Source organism: Apostichopus japonicus, chromosome 4 (assembly GCF_037975245.1).
Source record: "Apostichopus japonicus isolate 1M-3 chromosome 4, ASM3797524v1, whole genome shotgun sequence".
In the NCBI taxonomy this organism is placed as follows: domain Eukaryota; kingdom Metazoa; phylum Echinodermata; class Holothuroidea; order Aspidochirotida; family Stichopodidae; genus Apostichopus; species Apostichopus japonicus.
Window position 1 is genome coordinate 11,558,740 of NC_092564.1, and position 15,669 is coordinate 11,574,408.

Here is a 15,669-nt window from a genome sequence, read left to right on the forward strand (position 1 = left end):
ATCTCTATATGAACAAAATAGCACTGATCGCCTGGCCCAATGTTCTGACAATAGCTGAGCATGAGTTATAATACAAATACTGTTAGCCGTTCCCATGGTGACGTAAGATGTGCGCCATCTTTAACTTAGAGCGGTTGCGTGTATGGAAACAGCATAGATGGTCCTCTATTGTTCTGACATGTACTTTCATAAGAGCGTATTGAGCCATCCCTCAAGATCGTTCGGTAGGGTTCTATTGTTAGTTAGGGCTTGAGTAGGCGACGTAAGAGGAACCCATCTACGCAGGTTGGGACCGAACGATATCTACTTAATATGGATATATATGTAGGCCTATATGAAGTGAGTTACGTTGTTTGTCCCCGTATCTATCATATCGGCGTGGGTACTGTCCTTAACATTGCTTTGAAATTTGTTATATGGTAAATACTGCCATACCGTTTCCATTGTGACGCAATGCGTCCGTTATCGTGAACCGACATAGGCACAAAATGGTAGTGCCTTAGTTATAATCCCAGAATTTTTAATTAAGAAAATACTCCCGATGTATGAAATATTGAATAGAAGAAATAAGGAAGCTGTAAAATAGGTAAGGATTTTGAAATAGGTTTTTGTAATTTAATATTACATACCAGTATGATATGAGAACCTTGCACATACCAAGTAATTAAACACCGACAGATAGTAACACAGAACTGTCAATGCTTATAGGCCTATCGATGGCTGATATACAGTAGAAGGCACAATGCAATTACCTATGATTTATGCTCACTGCATGAATGTATTACTTCATAATAAACCTGTTGGTATATTTTTCTATAATTGTTTGCTTCAAAGTTGGGTACGTCAGCCTAAATTCATGTAGAATAGTATGCAATGTATTATTATGCAAATCATGACTCCATGATTTTTGGTTTTGACAACGAAACAAATCGAATTAATTATCGACGGAGCATAACCTGACACATTTCAAGAAACGGCTAAACTTGACCATGAAATCAAAGGCTGAAACAGAAAATAATATAATAAATATTAATTTTAAAAAACTGCTATAGTTGCAACGAGTTTAAAAACAACCATGTAAAACAATTTTTGAAAAATGCATAATGGATTAGCAGCTCATTGAGACAAAGTTTCTGCTAATCTACGAATTCAAGAATGATGAAAGAGAACAATAGTAAAAAATCTTCAATTGTTATGTGTTTTTAATTGAATAAAGAGGAAAATGAAATAAAATAAAAGACTATATCAGTCAGATAAAGTTATCAAAGTATTGATTGTTTTTTACAAAATATACTGAAAAATGTGATATAGATTTTTTTCAAACTGTGAGATATATTAAAACACCAGTTGAGACAATTATTTTAGGCACGACAAAATCTATAATTGAAACAGGATGATACGCCATGATTCAGTCAATTTAAATGTTAGCAATGCATTCTTTGGTAAAATAAACTTTTGATATATATTTCCGAACTTTTGCATTCCTTTTAAGGTGATTAGCGAAGACAGACTACTTAATGTTGTACAGAAAGTATTTATTATAAACTCGAAATTGTATTTATATAAATGTTGTAAACGTAGATAAGTACTTTCATAGACTGCTCAACGTATTTAGTATATTATTAAGTAACGTATATAAGGACTAGATCCCGACCTCTCGAAATCAGGCACTTCGTTCCCACACAATTTATGGGTTTAAAATTATGATTACTTTACAGTTTGACGCATTTCAGGCGAGTAAAGGAAGTATGTATATATATATTTACATACATACATATATATATATATTTATTCAAAGATAATGATACAAGCAACATGAATATTGCACAATATAACTTGTGTCAGTATTTCGAAGACATCGCCTCCTTTATATATTTCATTGATACCGCAAACTACAATTATGGCGCAAATTCAAACACGATTTCCTCAGGTCAAGGAGTAAAAGCTACAGTTTTATACACTAACAGAAAATCTTAATTATAAATACATCACTAATGTGTTGGCCACCGATAAATATCTTAGCATCTTGCATCAAAGCTCAATGCTTGTCTTAGTTCATTGATAATTTTTCAAATCATTCTCTAAACCTTGCTGCTCATTTGACATGAAAAATATAATATCATCAAGACGAGAACGCCACTTTGGATTCATAATTTAACCCTTCAACATCCTCAACAAGATACGATCTCGAATATCATGTTTGTTACTTTCACATCTTTCATACTGTACTTGGATTCATCATATCATGATACATATTCATTAGCCTACTCATAGAAAGGAGGCAAGCTATCTACTGAAGTCTGTCGAAAGATCAACGTCATTCTGCATCTTCTTTTCATCAGAGAAGATGCTCTCTATATTGAATTGAACCCTTCGACATCCTCATCAGATATTTTGTTACTTTCACATATTACATATTGTACATTGCCTTGACACAATCACATCAGATTTTAACCATGTTACTACTCATTAAATATGAGCCAAGCTAGTTGCTGAAAGGTTGTCGAAAGATTATCGTCCTTCTGTCTGCATACTGTTCAAGCGTGAGTGTCTAGCTGGTTTTAAAACTAATTCATTTTCATAAATAGGTTCATGTTCCCCATCACATTCATCTTCGGCCATCCCTTCATCCTCGAATCGTGTCAATAACATATGTCTATCTTGATGTGAAACAGAATCCGGGACCGACAATCCCTTTTTGAGCAAAGCAGCACGAAGATGCCGAATTCGTTTATTTCTAGTCCTTTCATATTGTGAAATATCGCTTGCCTCCTCCCCTGGGTCCTTAATCGAGTTGATCTCGGAGAGTGAAACATTCATATCTGCTTCAGGGGGATGAATTATATCACAGCTCTTAACTGCTCTTGTTCTACTTAAACCACGTTTTCTTCTCTCTATATCCATTAACATTTTAAATTTGATCAATTCTGGTTTTGGTTTTAATGTTGGTTTTCTGTTGAAACGTTTATTCTCTTGTGCAGTTTTGGTTGGAGAGATAATAGCCCGCATATCTGAACATGATGATGACAGAGGAGTAATGGGACATCCTGCTCCTGCCAACCTTCGCTGTTGCTGCCTCGAGAGGAAGGTCCGTCTCGTTGCGAACCGCCTCTTCCATTTCAAGACAGATTCGTTTACGTAAGAGTTCTCGTCGCTTCGTCTATCTTCCGTCTCAGTCCAAGTTCTAACCATGAATGATGACTCGCAGTTGTCTGGCCTGATTGCGTACTGACTATGGACAGACCCTTGCCTCGACAAATGGTCGAGGTGCTCGTAGGGTTGTGAGTATTCTTCTCCATCAGAGTCTGCCTCTGTCTTTATCTCTGGAATGTTCAGGTAATCATGGTCACCACTCTCGTCATCTCCCTCCTCCTCCTCTTCGCTGCTATGGGAGGTTGATCTTGGCAGTGAATCTCGAGAAATTCGAGTGACGTAAGATGACAAACCAAATAAATGTGAAACGGACAGCGGGGCTAAAAGAGGATACTCTCCGGAACTTCTCTGACTTATCGGAGGAGGAAAGTCACACCATGGAAGGACCGTCGTCGTTTGGTCAACGTCTGTGTTAAATCCTGTAAAAGTCAAGACAAATACCTTTCACCATTAGGAACATTATATCGTTCTTCCATCCGATTGTTATATACGGACATTCTAAAGCAGTTACTTCTTTTTCTCTCAACAGAGCTGTAGTTTGCACTCGCACCAAAAGATTTAATCACTTGGCAATCAAGCTTGAAAATCTTAAAAACTGACATTGTACCGTGTTATATGCATTTACGATTAGACCAACGAAAACCTATATAAGTATTATACCAAGTAAACACGTATTTTTGAATATTCATCGCAACTGTAAGATGTTGTTAGGCAAGTAAGAAGGGAACTCTCGATTCTAAAGACTGAACATTAACCATTTTAGAAAATCCTCAAATCTGATCGATTTGCTTCCTTCCTGTTTCCTTAATCAAGTTGATTTCGGAGATTGATAGGGAGCAATTTGGCCATTTTTAACCGGCGATGTTCACTGTACACGTGACTTTGACTTAATTGTTAACCAACATTGCCTTAAGTTACATTGAAAGTGGATTCCTGGGATTGATCAATGCGTTACTATTATTATTTTGGTGGGCGATTTATTGCAAAATGCTGTTGTTACCGTTGACCTCCCTGAACTTTCGAGAACAGGATGTTTTATGTTCATAGGACTTACAAAAGTTGTTAGAGAAGTCCGTGACATACAATATTTGTTAACACACATACACAAACACCCACTCAAACAAAGAATATGTTTCTTCCCATGCAACGCAAAATATCCACCTCATGTTATTGTGCCCTGTGTCCCGTGCGCCCCCCCCCCCCCCTAACGCTTAGGCACACCAACCCACCCAATTTCAGAACCAATATAAGGCTTCACTTGGGGAGCATGTGTGGTAATATTTCTTGCACAAATTGTCAATCGAGTAGAATATCTCATCATCAGTACAAGAATGCATAGGGATGTGATAAAGCAGGCTATTCTCATATCAGTATACACATGTGAATACACACTTGCATTGACAAAGTTTAACAAGAACAGCTATATACATTTGCATTCGTATAATTAACATAACTATTCTGTTGTCTTTACAGTACAAATCATCGTATGTCGATCCGGATCGTTCGCCTCACAGTATTCAGGCGTTTATATAAACTAAGTCAACAGAACCTAAACAGTAAGTTTCATTTGTTGACAGTGTGCTAAAGGTTACTGACTGGAGTAGCTAATTAAATAATGATTAATTAGTCAAGTGGCTACTTCTAATATCTTTCATTCCCATTTTCGTATTTATACAAGATTCACCTGGTAGCCTTTTTCAACAAAGCTCTTGAAAATTTGATCATGCTTATAATGAATGTATGAGGGAGCTGTTCGGTAGTGAATAGATATGGCACATAAACTGAAATATGAGATATGGTTCATCGTGAAGTACATCGGGGCAATGGAGACTTTAGAAAAGGAATTGTGAGGGTCGGTAGACCCTGTGGATGAATAAAACAATCGTTGATGTGTTATTAAGTAATCCAAGTGAAGTTTAAAACCTTACCCGAATCATCGGCTCCTTCGTCATAACGTTCTGATTTCCTATCGAGAGGAAAAGACCAAAAAAAAGAAAAGAAAAGATGTAGTGATTTATAGTTACTTTAAGTCAATAACAATGCCGTCAGTACTTTATTGCGTTGCAATATTGAAATCTTAGAATTTTGAAATATTGAAATATTGAATCTTATTATTGAAATATTGAAATCTTAGAATTGAAATCTTAGAATTTACCTGCGATAACGCTCGAGAAGTGGTTGGACGAATCCGTTTCTTTTCAGATAGAAACCAGCAATGACACTCCCAACAGAAACCCAAGTAAACACAGATACAACCAAAAGAGCAACCATGTAACCTGTAGAGGACAAGAGGATGGTTGATGACTTAATGACATTCTGATTACAGTATGACAAATAAGCTTTCTACATTGACATGCTAGATGAATAATTTACTTTCAACTTATTCTGTCTAGTTCCTTTGCGGTTGATGTTACAAATATCATACGGAACAGGAATATATAGCTAGTTTGATATTTTAAAACATGTATTGTAGTACGTTTCATTTTGCTACAATATTTCACATAAGCATAAACATATGAATATTACTAAGGTGAATAAACGCATTTCTGTGCTTACTTAATATTATGATTTAAATTATTATATGTAATATTTCCCAGGTACACGAGACTGGTGAAAGGCCTCCTAATCCGTTTTGGGGTCCTGTGACAATTTCGTAGACAACACACTTTCGTATACAATCTTTAAGACAAACTCTAAATTCTTCAAGGCTTTGTCGGTAGCATTTTGTTCACATAAGGCCTATACCCAATAGATCTATCCACTTTTACCTCTGCTTATTTTCAGGCAAATTCAAAGAAAAGAACAAACATTTTCAAATAGTTGGTCCTGCATGAGCATATGAATCCCGGCATATTTTCAAATTTACTGAACTCAATATTAGAGTAAACCGAAGCAGGAATGCGGACTCTATAGTTTACCTGGACATTCGCATTTGTTAGATTCACCGTTACAAACGCAGCCAAGAGCTCCCCTCAGCCCGCAACCAGAGATGCAAAATCCCGCCGTTTTATTACTAGCTCGGTTTGTCATAGTAGTGGAGGACTCTTCATCATCGTCGTTGGGCTTCAAAGGAACAAAAAGTAAAAAGTAATAATGCAGTAAACAGTAATTATACATCCATTGTCTCATTGATTGAATGCTTAAAAGTAAAGTAAAGTAAAGTAAAATTTATTGATATTCATCATAAAATGACAATATAATAAAATGGACTACAGCATCTCAAAAATAGGTTAAAAAAAGTTATCTATGTATCATACAATTCAAAGTCTTAATACTTCTAGGTAAAATTGATCGCCTAAACCGTTCTGTCCGCATACGTGGGATCGTGTAAAATCTACGTGGTTTCATGTAAAAATCAAAGAGAGGGTGATCAGAATCCTCGACTATAGAAGAAGCACACTGACGTATTATACGATCAATAAAATCATCGGTGATGGTAGAATACAACTTGATGGATTTATTCAAGTAGTCTAATTGTCCATTAGAACAGGATGATAACCAAACTGGGCCACAGTACACAAGGAAAGACAACACCATTGTCTGAAAAAGCCAAAGCTGCTTATCAAAATCTAAGCCAAAACCGGCGAGCCTACGAATACAATATAATCTCTGTTTAGCTTTTGATGCCATATTGTTCACGTGGGTATTCCAAGTAAGCGAGCTGCTGAAGGTTAATCCAAGATATTTAAAATCTTAGTTGGTTGGTTGGTCCACCCATCCATCATCCCTCATTATTACCCAATCCTATGCGAGATTTATGTGGCGTAATACAAGGTATATAGTCACTAATAAACTGTAAACAAATATCGTGCAGCGGTGTACATTTTAAAACAAGTCACTCGAGACAGATATCCTGGGGATATACAAAAACTAAGGAACTTGATCCACTCTGATCAACCTCCTAACATTGATACATTAAACTAATGTGATTATGAAGACGTTACCTCAAATAAAGTACCATGTGTGAACCGAAATATAGACACGATACACATGATCCTGGTTATTGGTTATTGATCGTGTATTGCAATTTATGTCTACTCACACAACTGTGTTCAATTCTGGTGTAAAACTTTTAATAAGTACGTCCTTTATGCTACGTAAAAATGCAATGTACTTATGTTTAACTGCAGAGTTTATATACGTGGTTTAACAGAAATATCGTGAATAGAAATGCAAGGCCAGTGAAAGTACATTTTGAAAGATTGATAAAGGAATTTAAAATCTGCTAAAGAAAACATGTGAAACGATCAGTTTCTATTTATGTAATAACAGTCTTTGCATATCATTGCAGTAGTAGTATAGACGTAACATGTAATCATACATGATCATCAGTTCACTAAGTGGAACGAACACACGTTCTGTGTCAGCACAGCACATCTAAATACAGTATACTATACATTAAATCAAATACGTCAATTATTATACGTAATCATTACGTAAGATATATCTCGCGTGGACAGTACTAACAGTAATAGAGAAAGAAAAGTCGAGTCAATGCGTATGTGGTGGGTGAGAGAAAACTTTCCCTTGTTATTAGCTGAACTAGAGTAACGTCCTTATTTCTTATCGCATTCACCTTTTTAAGCTGTCAATTATGCATCTTTTAATTGTCCTTAATCATGATTATACAATCTCTCTGTTACCTCTCCATCGTAGTCACAAGCTCCGGTTACGGGGTCGCAATCTCCGTCTTGGCATGAGCAAGTCTGTCTGCATCCCCATCCGTAGTATCCTTTCTTACAGTAGTCTTTACAGTGGGTACCCCGCCTTCCTCTGGGACACGCGCAGTTGTGGCCACCGAAGGGTGAGCATACTCTTCCCCATGGACACGCTGCACTGTTGCATTCTTGCTTAGAAGCTTGAAACACTGAAGTAAAGAGAGGGCAGAGTGGATAGTGTAAATGTGAGTAATTGGTTGAATATAAGAAGATGAAACGACAAAGAAATATGACAAAGATGTGTTCTTCCTCTTCTTCTATTTGAGGGAAAGAGAGAGAGAGAGTCTTCCTCTGGGGCATGCGCAGTTGTGGCCACCGAAGGGTGAGCATACTCTTCCCCATGGACACGCTGCACTGTTGCATTCTTGCTTAGAAGCTTGAAATACTGAAGTAAAGAGACGGCAGATTGGATAGAGTAAATGTGAGTAATTGCATGGGTGAATTTAAGAAGATGGAACGACAAAGTAATATGACAAAGATGTTTCGTGTTCTTCCTCTTCTTATATTTGATGTCAATCGATTCTCTTTGAGGGAAAGAGAGAGAGCCTTATGGTACCCATTTGACTTGCAAACCCAAACTTTTCAGCAGAGATTCGCACAACTGATAAATGATCATATTTTGCTCGACTTTCCCTGATAAAACATTACCCTCTCATTCGAAACGGCAATACTTACAGAATAGACGAACAAATACGCGGCGCTATTCATAAATAAAGTGAAAAGATACGCAATCACCCTGAATGCACTCTGAGGGTGCAGTACAGTACAACAGGGTGAAGCCTGTGCATTAATAGAGCAAAGGTGCTTACAGCAGTGATGGCGATGTTTTATAAAGATGTAAACATTATGAATTTCATATGCAGCCAACCTTGTAGACGAATCAATTGTAAAGAACCTAATGGAGAAGATGCATAACTTTGGTCTCTACCCTGTAGATAAACAATAGTTTAATATTGGTGGATAAATACATTTGATTGGGTGGTTTGCACGTTGACGTCAGACAAAGGTTGTTGACGACAGTACCATGTTCTGTCGTACAGTACAAAGAAACAATTTGCTCATCCTTTATAGGGATATTGTTCTTCTATTGTATAGGGAGGAGGGACATTAGTAGCAATATCACTTAAAGGTTTGTAACAGGTTTGATAGAACAAAAGTTAAATTGAGTAAAAAAGGGGGGGGGCTGGGGGGGAGGGGACTTTAATCAGCAGGGTATACAAGCGATGTAAGCATGTATATAAACTCCGACATGTTACCGGGAAAATCCCTGAAATATTAATTTAATTTTGACTTTCCATGTGGGTTCAAGGAGCTATTGATAATATTCCAGGTCACCTCGGGTATCCCACTTACTACTTCACTCGTCGTGTATTACTATGAGTTAACCCAGACAGGATATGAGCCTGGCTTCTAGATGTCGCTGAGTAATACGACTAATTTAAACTGGTTAGTGACACAAACCTTCCTACACATCTTATTCGTTCGATTCAGGGTAAGTCATAACCTGAATATCGGTATGTGGTCACTGGTTACCATCAATCACTTAATTGAACAAGACGGTGGTGAAACGAGCGACCCTGCAGCAATGCACCCATATTACACAGGGTCAATCTCGTAACCCACCCCCTCCCCCCACCCGTTCCTGTCACCGTCCCTTTTAATGTCACTATAGACATGACATTCCCGATGGTGCATTATATTCTGTTTCAAATTGGAATACAAATGAGCTTAGGTAATGAGAAACTGATCAAAGGGCATTCGATCAAACAGCAAAATTGTTCTTAAAGGTAGTCAGTATTGTCCACAAATTATAGCACGTTATAATTGCTAGAAGTTTTCAAAAAGTATTTTCCTTGAGGTCTTTACTCTCCAAATCGTTCTCAGACATTTTTAAGGAACACACAAGATGACTGAATGTCCCAGTGAGGAAAATTTCCTCAACGGTTGTAATGAAAACATTTCAAGAATTTTGACCAAAGGTGACCATATTTGAATATCTAGCATATTTGGGGCCAATACAGAATCCTTTAACAAAAGAAGGCCTTATAATAAATCTTTTTAACACTCGCTTTCGGTCCTCTACAGCGAAATCACACATGTATAATGACGTTTTGAATTGATAAATCATTTTTGTCATATTTTATCATGCGTTTAATGAATGTTATTATAGTCAACCGCGTAATACTCAAGGTAAAGACATATTTTTTTCTCATATTTACACATAATTTCACTTGAGCTATGATGTCACTATGATGCAAATTAGATAAATAAGTAACTTTTCATGTTTATAAATGATCCATATTCACCTTTCACACATTTACCATCCAGCAACAGCCAGCCTGTACAACAGATCAGTTTTTCTTCATCTCTGGAGGAAAAAAAAAATGATGAAACCAAAATATGTTAAAGAGTTTTAAATGATGGTATTTAACTTCAAAACGACGATTCAATGAGAGTAAACTTTCGCTGATATTGTGATAATGTAAGAAATCTGTGTTGTAATATTTCGTTCTCCTATATTGTATCATAAGAACAGGATTAAATAGAAATATCACTTTGAAATATCACGCATGCCGACCACTTTCATCAATTTGTTCGAAATTCATTTCAGAGTCACCTCGACAATGTACGTCCCATCAGATATCTTGGGCAAAAAGTGTCTAATAAATGACAGGGATTTGTTACTTCTATGGGAGTGGCCGATCAATGTCACATAGGACATCACTCACACGTGGGATTACGGAATACCTCAGACAGTGTGGCAGACGACGTATTACACAACAAGGTATATGAACCGGGCAAAGGTAATGATAGCTATAAACTAGATCAGTCAAAACGATATCAACCGTCTGGGTGATGATGTAGGCAAATGTAAAATGTTTTCATCAGATGCAGACAGCGTACAATTGTTGGTATAAATATCGGTGTTGCTATGCAAAATTATGACGTCACCTGAGTATCCTCCAATCAGCCAACGCAAATATCGGATGCATGAATTAATTTAGGAAGGTTAAGGTCGATAACCAAGAAAGTATTGACATCTTTTCTGCTAAAATTAAGAATCGCTTGCATGACTTGCTTATTTTAAGCTTACTGGGTGCACCTCAGTTTATAAATAGGCAGACCTTTGGCTAATTTGTTGGTTCACCATTTGACGGTCAAGCAGGGACACGACTACGTATACTTCTGGAGGAGGGGATTAATAACCCTCTGCAACAAAATAAAATCAAGTGGAACACCCGCTTCCGCTACAGAGTATTCAAAACGACAACCATTTTTGAAAATAATCAAGTTTTCGGAGATCCAATTTTTACACATCTCTAATTACACAACAAGCATTTTATAATATTCATCACGTAGGGGAGAGGGCGGGTGGGGGAGGTGGTGCTCTCTACGTTAAAGGTATACTGTCTGATGCTAGTAACATGGTAGATTATGGTAGAGTATGCATGTTGAGGCAAAAGTTAAGTATTTTGCTCATCAATTCCAAACCAGGTAGGCTATACTTTTGTGAATTTTGCAGCTGACTTTCCTTTAAATTCGCTGACTTGCGAAAGATTTTCGTTGTTTATGTTTGAAATAGGTGCCTTCTTAGGTGTATAACATCTACAACAATTAAATGATGCATTCACATATCTCAAAGTCATATTTCAATAATAGTGTATCCTACGACGCCACTCCTCAAAATACCGTCATTTGTAGTTCAATCATCTGGTAACGATGCATGAAAATTGGAAGGTCTGGTTCAAACATGAAGTGGTGATACCACATATCAGACGAATGTCGTATTTGTGTGCAGGCACTACTTATTCTTAATAAAATAAATGGTTAATATAAATTGAATACTTGGTATTCCATAATCTCTAACAACACGAAGTTCACAAGTCCAAAGAGCTGTAGTTGGCCAGTAAGCTATATACCGTTTATCTTTGTAATAATTAGGCCTACACACAGAGGCATATGCAAGTTAAAAATAGCGTTAATCATAAAGATAAATGCTATTCAAACCATGCATGCCGCTATATATATATAAACGCGTGAATTGACTAATTAACGGTGATTGTTAAGCCCCCAGAGGAAATGACTATTTCCTACACGTGACAAATATCATGTTTAATATCACTTTGGTCGATGCATATGATTAAGCCTATGTATAGAAGCAAGCGAGAAATAAGAAACAATTTTGTGTGTGAGTAATTTTAATTTGTGTCTTATATATCTTACATTTGCTACTTTACTTTTCAACATAAAGAATTGATCCTTTCCTATTTTATACATGCCAATATCATTGGAACATGATGTTGCTCGCTATCTTTCAATTACCTTTTCAAACAGATATGTTGATATTAAACTGGTCAGGATGAAGGGTCCCCCAAGACCACCCCAAAATGGAATATCCGGCGCCTCGAGGGAATAACATGCACAAGTGCTACTGAACTTCACATTCTACGGCAGCTTGTTAACTCCAGAATCAAGCAAGCGGACGCTTGGCTATGGACGTAGAGTACTGTAACTTTTACAATTATATGAAAAATTAACCTTCTTAACGCATACTAGAATCCTTAGATAATCGATTTCACAAAATTTCTAACTTACTTACTTTATAAATTTAATTTATGTATCCCCCAAATTTCTTCATTTGAAAAAAAAAATGAACTTGTAATCATCAACTTATCTCAAAGAAAATATTCTCTCTATTTTGTGTGTGTGTGTTTGTGATATCTATGTATGTGAGGTGTGAACCTGCTTTAAATGTTCGACCAAATAGGTCTACTACTGACCTCGAATTATAGCCTACAGTTGAAACATAGACGAGCAATAATGATTGAATTCAGACGAGGATCCATGGGTTGAAGTGTACACCCCACACACCCCATTTGGCACCACACTGACAAACAATTGAAAGCAGTTATTAGCAGATCATTGCGTGTAGACCCAATTAATTATAGAAATACCTAATTGATAGCTTAAATATGTATGAGAATGCATCATTTCACGTCTATTTTGTTTTGGAGGTGGGGTGAGGGTGAGGGGCTTGCCTGATGCTTAGAAGCATAATATGGAACATAAACAAGATGATGTAACCTCAAACAATCATAACCTTATTTAAGTCTAAATAAGAGTAAACATGTTCGAAGTAGGCTTTGGTATGAGAGATTTTCTTTCTCTGTAGGTTTTGAATACTTCAAATAATGATATAACATGCAAATTAGATATGAATTAATTTTAAGAACTCGCCTTATGTCTCTACAATTAGGCAACCGCATGTTATCTCGACTCAATGCAGTATGATGTTAATTCGCAAACAATATCATGTCAAATATATATTGATTTCAATGAAAATACGTATGGCTGATAGTATTAATATTAATAGTGTCATTTTCAGGAGTTAGTCAAAGCATGCATGTATACATATATTGGAGAACACCATGATTCATCGTCGAGGTTCAGCTAGGAAGAAACATGCGTTCTTCTACCCGAGTCTTAAATGAACCATTGACAATATATAATATGGAATATGCAGAGCTGAGCTTACCCATTTGGACCGAATAGAACACTGGGAGATTCATTGCAATTATTATTATTGCCATTCTTAAGATTCATAGCATTTGGTAATTCTGAAGCATTAATCCTCATCCATGATAACAAGATGAAAACGACCAGGATACAGCCGGGAGGCAGGCGCGTTGGATCCGAGACAAATCTCATTATGGCATAAGTACAAGAGTAGAATTAATTCACAACGAGCAGATGAAAAGCTGGTCAAAGTTGGTCAAAGAGACGGATTAAACCATTTATCTGAGCGGATCGAGTAGTTCTGCATCTTTGACAATCTACAGAGACTCAAAACACTAATCGATTCCAACCATTTCCCTTCATAAGTTCTTCCAATTTTGTAATATCATTATTTTTTCTCTCCAGACCTGGGAACAGTCTTACGGAAATCAAGATTTTTAATAATTCTTCGTCACAGTGCAATGAACAAACATCCAGTTATATCCGACAGTATCGTCAGAATATTACAATCTGACCGAAGAAACAAAATTCCACTTGTTGTAGTCACTGACCAAGTATTAGTCAATGACAAGCAGTTATACCATGAACTTGTAGTCAATGCCTTCATTCCTATTACAGGATATATCTATCGACATACGGTGACTTCGCACGACAGCCGACTTCAGTACTACCTCTAGATTTTTCCCCCCTTGCTAAAATTATAGACACCCATGACTTATATGCAAAACGTCCGGTTAGCTTGTTGCTTGTAATTATGAATTTCCGTTTCTTCCCCAACGTTGATCTGAACGTTAAAAATGGACAGAGTCATACACAAGAATATATTGTAGAATTAAAATTCCCTACTGCGGTCACAGTTTAAAGGAACATAATATGCCTTGGGTTGATCGTACTTTCAATCTGTTGCCCATTATGTAAATGTTGCTAGCTTTAAGCTACCATCTTGTTTCGTTTCTCCGGAGATTATTTTCCTGCTCTTGTAGGCCGATGTAAAGTGTAAATGACATTGTCATTTTTAAAAATTTAATTACCGAACATTTAATAAGGTGCCATATGTGTTCATTTTGGGTACATTATAGTTATAGTATACCTACCAGTTTCAGTTATATCATTAATTATTATATGGAAGGGAGCATGAAACATCTTTTTTTTTATGACCTAATGATACACTTGCATCACAACAGTATTGCTCTAAGCCTTGACCGTAGTCAACTACATATGGATTGGGTTAATCAAAGTAATCCCGACCCGAGGCTGTCAGATCAAATCGTGCAATAGAAAATATTAAGTGTGAGATTTGTGAACAAAACCCGCTGAAACATCAAATAGGAATAACCACGCTATATTGAGCGTACCTATACCATACGCTTACCGTGCTCAGTTCAGGATTGGGTACAAAGGGTTTTAGTTTACTACCGTAAACATTCAATCAACATGATCAGGTGTGGCTATAGGAAGTTTTATGCCACATACAAGTAGTATACCATTGGAATGCTCTGTCCAGGTCTAGCTACATGGAATTTTAATATGCCTACCCTATATATAGGGCTAGGCTTACCCGCATTATAGCATGGTTCTGATCAGAGCCAGATATATGGTTCTGGTTGTGACTGAGGGAGTTTAAATTACTATAAAACCCATTTGTTCCCATCTGTTGTGGCTAGCTTTATGGAACTGTAGTTGTCATACCATATCGTTGTTTTTTTTCTGATTGGAACATTTATTTAGGGTAATTGTCGCTTTCTCAGCGTGCATGGTGTTTCATTATAAACTTACACATGACACATAGACCGGTTTAAATGTATGAAAACAACCGATCGTCTTAAATAATAGACCTACTTAGCTTTTCTCTCGTAGCTGCAGCCCTAACGGTTTATATACCAATGTACGTCTGTAGTTGACTGCTAAATGAAATTGCTGTCAAATTTCAGCATGTTTGGCTCATAAACAATCCTAATAGTCTTACGCATCGCGAAAGTGTTGTAATATTCTGTGAATGCATCTGGCAACAACACAGTGAGGGATGTCATCATGGCAATTGAACTGACAATGTTGATTTTGCTTTATACTCGTTAGGATACGGTCACTGACACCATTACCAACCAGACTTAATTTGCCAGTTAAATTGTGATTCCATACCATATTGTTTCCTCATATTTGGATAATGTAGAGCAAGTGAGATAAATTTGTCCAGGAATTAGCTGAGAACCAGAGATATCAGAGGTTTCCATCTCTTATTTGTAGCACTCACTTTGTGGGCATCAACCAATAGTAATTTACT

General features: G+C 36.8%; 1 protein-coding gene across 1 annotated transcript; it reads right to left on the bottom strand.

Annotated features, from left to right (window-relative positions):
• Nucleotides 1-594: 594 nt before the first annotated feature.
• LOC139966438 (uncharacterized) lies at nt 595-14,076 on the bottom strand. The gene is made up of 7 exons (XM_071969429.1): nt 13,408-14,076; nt 10,178-10,239; nt 7,797-8,020; nt 6,072-6,216; nt 5,309-5,429; nt 5,082-5,119; nt 595-3,572 (listed from the first exon to the last, which is right to left on the bottom strand). Exons 1-7 carry the CDS (start codon nt 13,578-13,580, stop codon nt 2,512-2,514), a joined length of 1,824 nt encoding a protein of 607 aa, XP_071825530.1. The 5' UTR covers nt 13,581-14,076; the 3' UTR covers nt 595-2,511.
• Nucleotides 14,077-15,669: the final 1,593 nt, after the last annotated feature.

Bases quoted from the DNA above. Each gene is read 5' to 3' on its own strand.
- LOC139966438 (XM_071969429.1), bottom strand. From the start codon at position 13,580: ATGAGATTTGTCTCGGATCCAACGCGCCTGCCTCCCGGCTGTATCCTG. The intron at 6,217-7,796 runs GTAACAGAGAGA...GTTCCTTTGAAG, and splicing joins CTTGTGACTACGATGGAGAG to CCCAACGACGATGATGAAGA. The intron at 5,120-5,308 runs GTAAATTCTAAG...TCCTCTCGATAG, and splicing joins CTTCTCGAGCGTTATCGCAG to GAAATCAGAACGTTATGACG.